Source organism: Ursus arctos, unplaced genomic scaffold (genome assembly GCF_023065955.2).
Source record: "Ursus arctos isolate Adak ecotype North America unplaced genomic scaffold, UrsArc2.0 scaffold_26, whole genome shotgun sequence".
NCBI lineage: Eukaryota > Metazoa > Chordata > Mammalia > Carnivora > Ursidae > Ursus > Ursus arctos.
The window spans coordinates 12,310,675-12,325,392 of record NW_026622941.1 but is presented as its reverse complement, the minus strand read 5'-3'; the positions used below and the strand labels follow the sequence as shown (position 1 = coordinate 12,325,392).

Below are 14,718 nucleotides of genomic sequence, written 5' to 3'. Positions count from 1 at the left end.
TTAAGAACTGTTAAGACTGAACGCTGGGCTGAAGGCTGGGCTGGACGTCTGGTTAAAATCATCAGCTACACTGCAAGAAGAGTAACAGACCCCCAAAATGTATGTATATATGCTGGCTTCGCTAATCTGAAGATGGAGTGATTTTAATAACACTTTGAATTATTATAAACTTTTGAAATTTTCACAGCAAAGTAAAACATAATTGGGTTATAATTAGTAAGGGATAGCCTTTCTATTAGACCTATAATACAAATAACATTGTCCTAAATCTTAAAGGACTTTATCAAAAGAATTTCCAGACCCAGAAACCAAAGGCACTTTAAAAGTCATATTCCCTTTCTCAATTTTTTTTTCTCAATTTTATTTTAACATTTTCCTTACTCAAAAGCGCTCTGGACATCAAAGAGAGAAAACTTCTTCTAAAAAATGCAATAAAAATGACAGCAACTGGTTGAATTATGCATGGTAGCTAAGTGGCGCTTGAAATAATAGACCTGCGCTGTATTTACATCTCCCCTGCTTCTTTCTTCTCCCCCACCCCCCTCCCCGCCCTGGGTCGTGAGGAGGTGTTCTTTTCCGGGCCACCTTCGCCCCCAGCCCCAGCCCTCCCCAAGTCTACCTTTCCAAGGCAGGGGAAGGTGCATCCTCTCCCGAGCTCCTGTCAGCGCCTCCCTAGCACCTCTGGCCAGCAGCCGGCGGAACGGCGCGCCCTGGACATCCATTAACGTTTTATACTACATCTCTGCCCCGCCGAAGCTACTCAGTTTGTTTACCGCGGCCCCACGCTCCCTCACCCGCCTGCACCAATATCAACCGTACTTCGGGGCAAAATGTTGGCACAGATGCTCCGCCCACCCGCCTCCCCAAAATCAGCTAAAACACCCCACCTCGGGTCACCGAAGTGGGTTTCGTTGTACGAGGTGGGGTAGTGTATTTTTTACAAGAAAACAAGCATCCAAAAAAAAAAAAAAAATTCAAACTGCACCGGCCGGCCAATGGGGAAGGAGCGGGAGGTGGGCGGAGGAAGAGCGTGGCGGGCGGGGCGGGCGCGGGGGCTGGTACCGCAGGGGATTCGTGAAAACGCGCCGGGCGCACGGTTTAGGGCTCTTTTTTTTTTTTTCCCCTTTCCTCCCTTTCCTCCCAAACCAGCTGAAGCGCGAGACTCCGCCTGAAGCTGCAGCCTTTCGGATCCACCTTAAATCTTCAGTGGACTCGGCGCCGGGGTCAGTGGGCGCAGCCAATGCCAATCAAGTTTACAACCACCAGCACGGGAGGGAAAAAAAGAGGAAAAAAAAATCATCTTAAAGTTCTCTAGTCCTACACACACTCAGACGGACGTACGCACTCACATACACAGGCACACAAAAGGAAGGAGGGGGTGGGGGGACAGGCGCCCGAGTGAGGGGGGGAAATGTTTGCAAAACGCTCGTTTGGGGCTCAGTGCCCGCGGCCCGAGCGCTCGGGGAAGGCGCGCGGGAAGCGCGGCCCGACCCGAGCGCCATGATGGTCGCCGCGGTTCGGAGCCCATTTTCTGGAGGGGGAGCTGCAATGATGCAATCCCCCGGCCCCGCGTCCCGGCTGCGCGCCCTTCTCCCTGCCTTTTCTTCGCGTTCCTTTGAGGCGCGTCGACGTTTCGCGCCCAACACGCATCGATTTCTTTTTGTATTTTGTGTTTTCTGATAACTGCCTACTGTGTGTCCCCACGCGAGACAGGCTTGGGACGCGAACGGCTGCACGGGGATTTGAGTGTCCGTGCAAATACTCCACTTTCGCTTCTGCAGGGTCTGAGGCTGACCCCACCCCGCCCCACCCCCACGCGAGCCGAGATCCGGGAGGTTCCCCCCCCCGTGGGTGGAGGGGATCTAGTAGGACCGTGGGCCCTCCTTCCCTGTCCCCCCTCCCCAGTTCGTTTGCACGATTTTTACCTTAATGCTGGCGAGGAGGGAGAAGAGCGGGCGTAGGGTGTGGCTCAGGTGAAAGAGATGGCAAATTTAAAAAAAGACATTCACACTCTGAAAAACAGATTGGAGATCCCACACGTGCTTTTAAAACACCTTTTCAATCCAAAAAAGCTTATGAAGAGCAAGTGTCTACGCTCACAATGATGAAGATGAAATGGCGAAGGCAGCGTTCCGCGGCCGCCGGGAAAGGTCGCTAGGCGCGGCCGGGGCGGTGGGCGCACTGAACCTGAAAGGCCGCGAGTCCCGCTCCAGTCCTGTGGATTTCCACGGCCCCCTCCGTCCCCCGGTCATGCCCCTGGCCCCACATTTTACTATTTCTTCCCTGCCCCAGTCCCCCGCGCTGGACAGCGGGGGATGCAATGGGGTGGGGGGTACTTTGCAAAGTGGCTGTAAGGTTGGAAGCGACCCCGCAATCGGCTGTGGCGCTCGGCCCCTCCTGCGCGTCGCTGCGGTCCTCCTTGGCCGCCGGCGAGCCGAGAAGCCTTTCGAAATGCGCGGGGCTGCGGATCATTGGAGCCCAGCGTGGGGGTGGGAGCGGGCTGCTGCCCTGAAGGGTCCACGGACTCTGAAAGGTTCTCCCCTTCGTTCAGATCCCCCCACCGCTCTAGAATTGGCAAGGTGCTGGTGCAGAGGTTGACTGTGGAAAGGAGTGGGGGCTTCCGCTTCTTTCTCAGCCCAGAGGAGAGATGATGAGGGAGGAAAGTTTGTGAGAAACCGTCCCGCGCCACTGCGCGGGCCGGGGCGCAGCCGCCCTCCACGGCCTGCGGGCGCCCCGGGCGCGGGAACTGCGCACAGTGACCCGGGCGACGCGGGCGCTGCAAGTGGCACAGGAGCAGCTAGACTCGATGAGCTTTTCGTCCTGGGGCGCCAGCCAGCCGGACCCCGCAACTGCCGGGGCGGTAGGGTGCGGGGCCTCGGGGCGCTTCGGGGAGACGACGGCGCACTGGCCTGGGTAGCGGGTGGCTGGCGCCCGCGGCCGCATCCCCTCATAGGGACGCCCGCGGCGAGCCCCGCCGTCCGGGGCTGGGAAGAGGACGCTCCGAATCTCGGGGACGCACTTGGAGAGCTGACACAGAACGTGTAAAGGATCGATCCGGTGACTTGGGGGCTGCGTTCCTGTGAACGTGCCTGGCGCGGCGAGCATCCACTTCTTTCTGGCCCAGCACGCCTAAAACGCAGTCTCTAAAAATTCACATTAAAGATGCCTCTCGAGGAGAGGAAAACGGGGTACAGGCAGCAATTAAGAGGAGTTTTTCCTCTGTCAGAGACACTTTTTAAAGTACTCTTTTTGGCTCAGAGAAACTAATTTTATTTCATTATTTCCTGACTCTCCATTCCTTCCTCCCCGTTTTGAATTGTTTTTCTTGCTTTCTCAGTGTTTTCCTGAAAAACACCTCATCTGCGTGTTTTGAATAGAATCACAAAAACACCTTTAGCCTTTAATTAAAATAATACCTACTTGGAAGATGTAGCCCAGCCACCAAAGGACCTTATTTTCCCTTCCCCGCAGCCGAAAAGAGTCCACCTTTTTTTTTTTTTTTGCCTTTTTTTTTTTTTAAAGCAACTTCAGGTCAAAATAAGCTGAAACTATCTTGTTTAGAGCCCCTTTTGGGGTGCAGTAATGTAAAAGCAAGTATTTGAGGGAAACAGTTTAACCCAAATTCAGATTTTTGCAATCTAACCATCTGCAGATGCCTAGAAAAAATAATTTACTTTTACACCTTACCTACATTTTTAAGAGAATGTGAAATAACAGGAATCATTTCTTAGTAAATTTGACTTTAAAATGCCTTGTTTTAATTTTTCTTATCTAAATAAAAAATATCTCTCTCTGCCATGTGGATATGAGGCCCCAAACCCTCAGATTTGGTATTTAGATTAGCCAGTTTTAGGTTGTGTAGATTGTAACCAGGAAATTTCAAAATTGAGGAATTTGTCATGATCAGTTTAATTTGAAGAATACCTGTTCTATCTAAGTTAGTGTGGAACGCATGCCAATTTCTAGAGGACCTACACACACCCTAATATTTTGGACAAGAAGTATAGATTAGATACTCTGAACAATTGCTCTCATTTCTCACACCACTTCCATGTGTAAATACAGAATTTAGAGAAGTCACCATGTTACTTTCATTTTCAATCCTGCAAATGTGTGATCAGCCAGCCTACACTTATGTAAAAATTTTTGGTTCTGACACATATCCTATACGACCTAAATATCTGAACTAATGGAGATTCCACCATCTTATTTATATGAAAATGTGGCTTTCCCACTTTACATGTCTAAAGCTTTGCTCACTCACACAAACTAAGTGGGAAATAGTGACTACTACATTCAGAGCCTCATAAACATCATCTCAGACGTGGGCCTAAATTATCAAGATATTTGCCACTTCATGTTATATTTGTGTAAGTAAGACTGGAAGGCCAGGTCAAATACCTCAAGCTTAATAAAGCACATTACATTTCACCAAATGAGTAGCTATGGGAAGTTTTATTGATTACTTAATATACATCATCTTTTTCGACATTACAAAAAATTATACTTGGCTCAGTATGCAACATTTTTAGCATACCCATATTATTTAACAGAAGAAGGGAAAAAAACTATTCTACCCAATACAGCATTTACAAATGCACAAACATGCCACTTTGGCTTGTATATGATCTAGATTAAAAAAAAAAAAAAAAAAAAAACCTCTTTTTAACATAAATAAGTTAGTATAGTTTTTCAGTGTCTTTACAGAGTTATGTACACAGGTACACTTCAAATGGTTTTGTTTCATACACATACACAGGCAATGTAAAAATACTGTTTAAAGATGTAGTATCCATTTCAGTAATTCCACGTGTGCTTTTTGCTCTACACAATTTCCTTTAAAAATACCATTTCCTTTGGACAAATTAACAAATAGAATGAGAAGCTTTAAATTAAAAATTATTTCATTATTTTTTATGTGACATTACAGATCTTTAAAAAATATCCAAGGATTTAGAATTATTTTGACTGTGTCTATACAGCCCCAAATCCAAAGAAAATTTCTCAACAAACGTGATAAAAATTAGATGGTTGATTCTGAGCATTCAGAACTCCCCCCATACACCCCAGATTTTTGCCCAGAATTACCTGGAATGATTACCTAACTGCTGAATAATTAACTGGTAAATTTCAATTTTAAGAGGAACTGGGGGTGGGGGTGAGGACTGAGGATAGTTTTTTGCTGTTTAACAAAAAAAAAAAAAAAAAAAAAAGAAGCCATTTGCCAGTATATAACGGAATCATCGGAGCTCCCAAATGAGAAAAAGCTTCATGTAAAAATAATTAGCCATTATTTGCAACCAGTGTTCAAATTCGGATGATTTTTAAAAAATGAAGTTATCAGTTTTCACTGAAAGAGACATTACATCTTTAAAGAAAACAATTCAAACCCTTCCCCAAAACTGCTTCTCTCCATGCAAGTCCCAATATTTTTCTCCTTGCTCTAAAAGGAAGCAAGCTCTTCATACCCCCCCATGCCAATTCCTCAGCCCCACCCTACCCTCCCTTCCCCCAAAGTTTATGTGCTACATAAAAGGTAAAAACTATATACACAGGTAGTACAATGAAGCAAATAAGGAAAAACCTAATTGCACAATGCTACATCCAATGCTTTTAGAGGCAGATCATTTAAGAGTGCCTAAAATTTTAGTGTTATTGTGTTTTTGCTTTTCAGTGCTTATACAGGATGTCCATTCCATGGAGTCAGCGATATGTATTTAAAAATTTTAATTTATATCTTCCTTGCTTCATCAAGCAGTGATGTATCTGATAAACAAGGAAACGTGCTCTTAATTCTGCAAAAGAATAAAAAGAACAAAGTATTAGGAGAAAAGCACTAGAATAACATTACCAATAAAGCACAGGAATCATTTTGTCACTGTCTTAATTGTGAAATACCTGAGCGATGGAACAGAAAGTGTGTACTAAACGTTGATGACTCTAGTCCTCTCCATCCACTGATTCCTTCGCTGGATTTTTACTCTCCTCTGTGTCGTGGAGTTTTGTTTAGAGCATTGGGTCTCACCAGTGGGCAGTTTTGCCCCCCAGGGGACATTTGGCAATGTTTGGAGACATTTTTGGTTGTCACCCGGTGTGGGGGGGGGGGAATGCTACTTGCATCTGCTGGGAAAGGCCAGGGATGTTGCCAAACATTCTACTAATGCACAGAACAGCCCCCACAACAAAGAATTATTCAGCCCAAAATGTCAATAGTGCAGAGGTTGAGAAACCCTGGTCTAGAGAATCGGGGTCCAAGACAGTAAGAAAAGACAGGAAAATGAAGAAACTGTAATACTTAAAATCTTCTAAATTTGAGAAGTAACTGGAAATATTATTTATAAACGCTCTCCAGAGAAAATTCTATCAATATTTATTTCAAAACATTCTCGTTTCTTAGTCATATGCAAAATATACACGTGAGTGCTTCTGAATAGGTCCTTACTACTATTTCTAGTAGTCTCTGAACTGGCAATATTTACTAACAAATGCCTCTCTATATGTCAGAATGGGGTCAGAACAAAATCCAGTAGGTGTGATTCACTGTGGTTCCTCTGATGAGCTAGGCTACAGGTCACAAACCACAAGTCCCAAGCTGCAGGTTGCTTCAGAAAAATTTTTTCATCCAATTTTCCCACTTCATATATAGCTGTACTATAGACGTTCTACAGTGGTCTTTTGTATAAGCTTTGAAAAATGTCAGATATGTGTGAAGAAATCATATATAGGACACCATGATCTAAAAACACAACAAACTGGAATCTCACCTTATTCTCTATGTTCTTTATTCTTACTTTTTTATAAATGAGGATTTTAAATATTTATATCAACATCTACTAAGATCTCTTTATATGCGAAGCTATGAGTGTGTTTGGGGGGGGAAAAAAAGGTCATGGTCCTTGTCCATAAGAAGTTTTCAAACTATTAACGTATGTACTTTGATCATTATGGATAGCCAATCCACGGAAAGTTGAGGGCTGAATTATTCAAATTAGCTATTCATATTGATCAGATTTTAGTAAGTGGAAAAAAATCTCCACTTCTCTTGCATGGGGTAGAGCTACCCTCCCGAGCCCTTATATCTGTTATCCGTTTTCCCTACAAATATCCCCATCATCCTGTTATAGCACAATTAGACAATTAGCATACACATGCTGACGTGTTCCAGGATTGCTTACTCCAGCAAAGTTAATTTAACTTCTGCTTTGCAATTTCAGTGTTACCAGAAATTCCGTAGGAACCTTAGTATTTTTCCATTTTATAGCTTTCCATTTTGTTTTTTTTTTTTAATACACAGGGTTCCTTTCCTGTTCCCCAAATTTGTAAGCAAACAGGGAAAGTGGCAGTTTGTGAAAATGATAGAAGAATGTAACATACCTCTCTATTCACATTGTTAACAACTGGATTAACCAAACATGACCTATCTGTACCTAACTTTTCCCTCAAATTTTAAATTTAATCACTTACTTGCCATTTTCCCATGTATGGCTCAAAATCTGTTACTGACTTGACTTGAACCTCTGGGAAATGAATTCTCACGAACTGGGACTGAGGCATATCCCAGTTCTTGTTCAGATGGGGGAAAGAACCTATTGTTCCCAACAAGTTTTGGTGGGATTCACTGGGAACCGACCTTCCTACTCATCAGGGCCTCGGTCACAAGTACTTGGCTAGGACACTTGCTCTGGTTATTCCGTGTTTCAAGGAAAAAATGATCGCAGGACGTAGAAACTGTGAAAAAGTTACAGTATCCCCACCAGTGATTCCCAGCCTTCCCATTCCTACTTTTTGACCTCAGAAAATATAAACAAAACAAAAACCCACAAGCTCTAGTCTGCCAGCAACCACTAAGATCGGGTATCTCGGGGTTTGAAAGCCCAATTCGGGGTGTCAGTTACTTGCTCCTAGTAATCAACCCACCGAGCAGTTTACGTTTGACGTCTTCTGAGGCCCGGCTTCTTGGGCGTCTGCTCCACTGAACCCGCGTTCGCGTTCGGGGAACCGTCTGAGACATTTTCTTCTGTTCTGTTGGCTCTTTTGTTTTGAGGAGAGGAATCTAAGGGCAAGAGGGAATTTTAAAAAGAACACACACAACCTTTATTAGAAAAACAATGGCTGACAGAAGTTGGCACAATAGTCAGGGGATGAAAAACCCACACCTCCACCCACAGTCCTGAATCCGTCATTCCCGGTGGCCTTTAGGGCACAAAATGAGGTTGTTTTCACATAACAGAAAGTGTATTCTACGCCCCAAAGCTCTCTCTCCATTGCAAAGAGGGAGGCCGCTGATAAACATCCCAACGCAGTCAAAGACCTGACCGCTGGCCAGCGGGGAGGAACTGCGATGTTTTCGGTTGGAGAAATTATCAGATAATACCACCTCGGGCTCCTGACTTAAAAATCATCAACAGACAAGCAGGCGGCCGGACAGCATTTAAAACCTAAGGTTAGGGCAGTTGGCTCCCCCAGAGCTAAATCGGAATGCAGTGAAAAGAGCGCGGAGGTTAAGACCCTCCAGCGGGCCAAAGCGGTGCCCCGGACCAACAGACATTTTCTGCTTGGGGAGGGGTCCTTACCGTCCGTGGCAGGTCGCTTCCTTATCCCAGTGCACTGCTCCGCTAACCCGGTCTGGTTGTCCGGCGTATCAGTCTTTTGGTCTACCAAATGTGTGTCCTCTGAGTTTGCCTGAGACCCAATTAAAGGCACCGCCTGGCGGTTCCCGCTGACGTCCTGGCTCTCCTGCGCCGGCACCTTGCAGACGCCTTTGGGTGGCCGCGGGGGTCTGTAGTAGAACTCGGGCAAGCTGCCCTTCTCCACCTCCTGCCACTCGTATTTGCCCTCCAGGGGCTTGTGATTCTGGAAATCAAAATTCCACTTGCGCTGGCTTGCCTCTTCCATGTCTCTGCAGTGCTTCTCCAAGTCCCGGGTCAACTCTTCGTGGTTGACCGGGCCGAAGAGGTTTCTGCAGGCGGAGGGCTTGGGGTACTCCGCCTGTCTGGCGTCCATCCGCTCTAGGCTCGGGCTCCCGTTAGACACTCGCACGTTTGACATCTTCCTCCCCGGTCTTCACGACCGCCTCGCGCGCGCGCTCCGAAAACAAAACTGAACAAAACAAAACGCCCCGACCCAGCCCGAACCCCTCTTATAAGCCCTGCGACCGCGCTCGCAGCCAAGAGAAACAAACCCGGACAAGTAACTGCCCGAGCGTCAGGGGCGCGCTGGCTCTGGGGGAGGGGTGAGGGGAAGCCCCGGCCAGGCAGCCGAGAGCCGCCGCCGATCAAGTGTACCGGCGAGCGGGAGGGCGGGGAGGGGAGGGGAGAGGAGAGAGGAGGGGGTGGCAAAGCCAGTCCAAGTCCGGGCTGCTGCGAGCCCGCGGGTCCCGCCAACCGAGCGGCTCTCCAAACCTTGCCGGCGTCGGAGTCGCGGAGCGGCGAGGCAGTGGGGAGAGGGGAGGGGGAGAAAAACACCCCGAAAAGACGAGCCCCCTTTTTTTAGTTGCCCAATATGGCGGTGGAAGGGAGGCTGACGACGAAGAAAATGATTGACACCGCAAGTCTATTTAAACAGAGGAGGAGATCCATTGGTTGCGGCGCCGGGAGCCGCCCCGCCGAGGCTGGCGAGCGCGGCCTTAAGGTGGCCCGGGCGGCTGCGGCGCCTCCCCGCCTGCCCGCGCGCGCCCACTCCGACAGCGCCGCCCGGAGATTGGCTGGTCGCGTGACTGCCGGAGGTGTGCCGCTGCCAGCAAACCTGCTCCGGCTGGCCTCGGAGAAATTAAAAACGAGACAAACAAACTCGCCAAACGGCCGGGAAGCCGGGGAGGGGCGGGGGCGGCGGGGCCTCGGGTTCAGGTCCCGGCGCTGCGTTGCCTGGCGCGCCCGCTCCTCGCCCGGGGAACGGAGGGGCAGGATCAGATGATCACCAAGGTGGCTGGCGGCTGCTTTTACGCCTCGGTGGCGATCTTGTTTTCCCGGCACTCGCCGAGCCTGGGGTACGGGCCGCTGGGGGCGGAGGCAGGCGGTGGGAGTTCTGCCCCCAGCTGGGCTCTCGCCGGTGGCCCCCACCTCTGGCACTGCGGGGAGGCAGGGTGGCCTGCGCCGAGGGGCTGGGAGCCCCCCTGCCTGGGCGCCTCAGCTGGGGATGAGCAGTGGTTAGCTCACTCTTAACCTAGAAGTCTCTGCTGTTCTAGGGGAGGCGGGGAGCTTTGGGAAGAAGCCAAGGCGAACGTAGGCTCAGCACTTACAGAGTATTCTGAACCCAGGCTCTCCCTCAATAAAAATAAGGATTTCAAGATCAAAAACTCCACTGGTCTCCAAGTCCCTAATAAACTTTGTAGCTGTCTCAGACACACTTAGGTTTCAAAAGCGAGGTTACACCCCTGACCCAGGTTCTGGCTTCCTGAGCACAGTTAAAGCCGTGGACATGGGCTGCGTGTGGGAACTCGTCTCTTTTTATTTTTCAATTCTTTCCCGGGTTGTAGCCGTTTCCTCCACCTGAGTCCGCCGCCAAATACAACAGCTCTTTCCTTCCTCCACCTTTCTCTCCCCCCAGATTCACTGCTCCAGCCCTCCCAGAACAAAATTTAGATGCAAGTGAATGCCTTTACAGGGCTACAAGTCGTCGAAGGGTGAAAGTAATCTGAAAGTCCACATGATGAAATGATTCATAAAACCCACCACAACGCTATCCTCACGTCTGACATTATTACTCGGGCGTTTCTCTACTCCCCCTTGCAACTTGACCTACCAGTATGACCCTGAGCAGGAAGGTGGGACTGAAAACGGTTTGGTGGGGGCTGTCATATGTGACACGGAGCTCCAAGGGTCTTTTCCTGTCTTCTCACTCCACCCCACCCCACCCCACCCCACCCCCATACGTATAATCTTGGTTTGGGCCAAAGTCAGTACATTTTACTGGAAACTAATCTCCTTCAGTTCTAATCGTGCACAGCAGCAATGTTTTCTTACGCATCTCTGCTACAGATGAGTTTGATTTTTAACTTGTTTTCTTAACCACATATTGTTCGTGTGGTGCCTGCCTCACCTCAGCACTCCAGAATGTAAGAGCTGGCGGGCCCTGCAGAACTCCCTGTGGCTCAGCCCTCTCTTTTTACCACTGAGGAAATTGAGAGCAGGAGAGGTTTCCTGTCTAGGGACACGTATCCAGTTGATAGCAGAGCCGGGGCCTAGAGGCAGGTCTCCTAACTCTCTGGCTGGTTCCTTTTCTCTTTCTCTCCTTCCTAATGGTTCAGGTTTTGTCTGGATTCGCCTGTCCTGTAGTCTGCAGGTCCTCCTCTCTTACAAGGGATTCAAAATGGCTCCTGCTCATTCCCTGGGCTGCCTGCAGATGTTTTCTTGATGTGGCCTGTGGTCACTGATATTTACATGCAGCTGTCACTGGCCTTTCCTATCACTATGCACGAGTTCAACTAAAATGCAGATTCCAGAAGGACAAGGGTGATACCCAGAGAGCAGTGAGAGGAGAGAGGCAGTGCCCCAAACTTGTTTCAAAGTCAGGACTTCCTACCTGACTGACAGAAAACATTTCACCTGAGATCCAAGTAAGAGGTCTCATCTTAATTTTTCCAAATCAAATGCACTACTTACTTTATTGGATTGGAGAAGGGGGCGGGGGGAGAAGGATAGGAAAATTAGGGTAGGCCTCTATACCATAATTTATACCCTATTCCTTAAAGTAGGTCATTGTTGACATTTTTACATAATTGCTAGACTACACAGGAATTCTATAATATATATAAGCATAAATTCACATGTATAAATACACAAACTACCACATATATGTAAATGGAGATATTCTGGAGCATTACAACATACCACAAGAGTTTGATTTTATTAATGGAATTAATATCTTACATAAGAGTAGAAAATCATTGTTCCCATCCCCTACACACCCAGAGTCTGTCTTCGAGTAATATGTAGGAGCACTATTTTGTTGCTTTGTTAATCTTGGAAAGTAAATGAGTCACAGTCACGCCACCTTAAGACGACTGGCTGCCAGCAGAAGGCTGTGCTTACATCGACCTTGCTATGATCTAAAGTGTTTTGTTTACAGTCCAGGCACCGGAGATCCGTAAGGCAAATAATGAGAAGGCAGGCGTCTGCTGTAGTAGCGATGGAGCAGGAAAAAAAATACTATGGAGTCCCCAAGGGAAGAGGGAACGTGGAGATCAGAGCGCCATCCTCCCGCGGATAAGCCAGGGAGAAAAATTTCAGAAAAACAGTGTGAAGGCGGAGCTTGGGTAGAAGGCAGAAAGTTCCACTCGCACTGCTCTAAAATGGGCTCTGCTTCCCCAAGACCCAGAATCGAGTCCTGAGTGGTGTTTTTGTTGTCGTTTTCACTCCGGATAGTTTCCTTCTTAGAACTGAGCAGTGTCACGTAAGCCAGCCCAGATTTCCGTGTCCTTCACAAACCGAGAGAGGCAGACCCCAAAATAACTTCAAACACCTGTGTGGTAGTCAAGTGTCCAAATGGGGAGGTAGGGCGAGCTGGCCTCCCAGATGCGGTCCTCTCAGGGGGAAGTTAAGCAGCCCCCAGTGTTTCTGCGAAGGTACTAGTTTCCTGGCCCAGCGGCCCCTCCCACCACAAGCACCCAATTTTAATCCTTCCTCGAGCATGTTTATGAGGCAGCTTTCACTCAATTTCACTATTCTCCTAAACTCACATACTTTTAGAGTTTGAAAATTTCACAGAGCACTGTTTCTGTCATTTTCATTCAAAGTTACAAAAATCTACTGGGCACCTTCTAATTTGCTTATCCTTTTTTTCTCTCAACAAATATGTATCGACTGCCTTTGGTATATCAGGCATTATCTGGGCGCGGGGGATACAGAAGGAAAAATCAGATTTAGACTAGGGCGAAGCTTCTGTTCTAGTAGGTGGTGGGGAGACAGAAAAGAAACACAAAAACACAGGAGGGAAAGATATACTATGTAAGGAAGCGATACATGCTCTGGAGAAATGATAAGCAGGGGCAAGGAACAGAGAGGGCTGTAGGGTCCCAAAGTGACCAGAGTGGCAGAGAAATGCCTCACTGAGGAAGTGGCCTTGGAGAGAAGCCCTGGGGACTTGAGAAAGCAAGCCATGCAGAGAGCTGGGGAAAGGGTGTCCCAATAAAGGGAACAGCAAATGCAAACCCTCTGATGTGTTTCAGAAACAGCAAGGAGCAAGAAGAATGGTAGCAGGAACTCAGACCATACAAGACCATCTAGGCCTATGTGGAGTTTTTGTCATGGACTGAGTGATAGGGGAAGCCACTGGGACATTGGGAGGTTTTAAGCAGCGGAATGATGTGCTCTTACCATGTGTCAGGTATTCCCCACAGCACTGTTCTCAGCAGCATGGGGCTTAAAAGGATGACTTGAGTAACAATCCCTGCCTTTAGGGAGTATACATCAGGTGTGTGGGAGGCCTCCACGTCCACAAGAAACTGCAGAGGTAGAAAGCAGTACGTGGAAGAACAGGGTACAGAGGTGGACTACAAAGGAGGGAGAAGGAGGAAGCCTTCAAGGAAGTGATATATGAGTACCTATCTTCAGATCTTGAAGAAGGAGAAAAATGTCAGGATTATAAGGATGTATTGGTAAGGGTGGTAATTGGGGGATGGGATCAGGCAGTTGGCAGGCCATGGATGGCATGCTAAAAAAAAAAATCTTTTATTCAATAAGCAATGGGCACTGATGGAGCTTTTGGTGAAATGAATAACGTGATCACTGTCTAGGTCTGTCTCTTGGACAAGGGCAAGCCTGGGCCCTGAGAGACAGTGTCCAGGGACAGAGCTAAGTGGAAAGCTAGGTAGACAGTCCCATTAGGTATTAATCCAAAAGAAGCTGGTTGTTGGGCAAAGTATAGGCGTGAGGCAAGAGGGTGGAAGCATGGGTCATGAGACCAGGGTGAGAGGGTTTGGAACAGAGGGTGGGAGGCAATCTGGCAGGATCACCTGAGCTCTAAAGCCATAGCTGCAGATGCTTTGCATGTGGTGATAACAGCCTCGACGGTAGATGGAGAGGTAACAGCTAAGGGGCCCAAACTGTCTTGGACAACCAGATCTGTGTAGTAGGAAGTGGCATCTGACAACAGAGTAAAAGATGGGATGAGCCTGAAGAGGCTGACTTAGGGAGGTAATTCTGGTAATTTTGGAGGCTGAGTGCAGTGGTTCCAGCAAGGGATACAACAGCATGAAGCAGTGCTGTGGAGGAGGGAATGAAAAGCACAGAACAAATGTAGGATTGCTTAGGTGGTTAGAAGAGCGAAGGGGGTTGGGGAAAGAGAGAAATGGAGGACGACTATAGGGACTTAGGCTTGCTTAATTCAGAGAGTAATGCATTAATGAAGAGCAGTGACACAGAGGGAGGGTGTAACAGAGATGGCTACAATTTGGATCCCCCCAAATCCATTCTTGCTTCCTCCCTTTGTCTCAGAATTATAATTGGGCTTACAGCTGCCCAGCCACACTGTATTTCCCAACCCCTGTGCAGATAGATGTGGCCTTGTGATTAGGTATTTTCCAACAGAATGTAAGGAAAAGTTATGTGTCTTCCAGGTCCGGTGCATGAAACCTGTCACATCAACTTCCTACATCTGCCTCTCTCTTTCCCCCCCTTCCCATGGGCTATAACGGTGACTACTGCTGCAACTTTGGAAGCCACATGTTTTTCATTTTGCTTTTGTTTTAAGTAAGCTCTACACCCAACGTGGGGCTTGAAC

The 14,718-nt window shown here is 47.8% G+C and overlaps 1 protein-coding gene across 2 annotated transcripts; it reads right to left on the bottom strand.

Annotated features, from left to right (window-relative positions):
* Nucleotides 1-4,436: 4,436 nt before the first annotated feature.
* Nucleotides 4,437-9,598, bottom strand: CDKN1B (cyclin dependent kinase inhibitor 1B). 2 transcript variants are annotated; one of them, XM_026502395.4, is made up of 3 exons: nt 8,574-9,598; nt 7,918-8,053; nt 4,437-5,795 (listed from the first exon to the last, which is right to left on the bottom strand). In XM_026502395.4, exons 1-2 carry the CDS (start codon nt 9,046-9,048, stop codon nt 7,926-7,928), a joined length of 603 nt encoding a protein of 200 aa, XP_026358180.1. In that variant the 5' UTR covers nt 9,049-9,598; the 3' UTR covers nt 4,437-5,795; nt 7,918-7,925. The 2 variants fall into 2 exon arrangements, with proteins under 2 accessions (XP_026358180.1, XP_057174957.1); XM_057318974.1 differs by having other exon boundaries at nt 5,725-8,053; nt 8,574-9,531.
* Nucleotides 9,599-14,718: the final 5,120 nt, after the last annotated feature.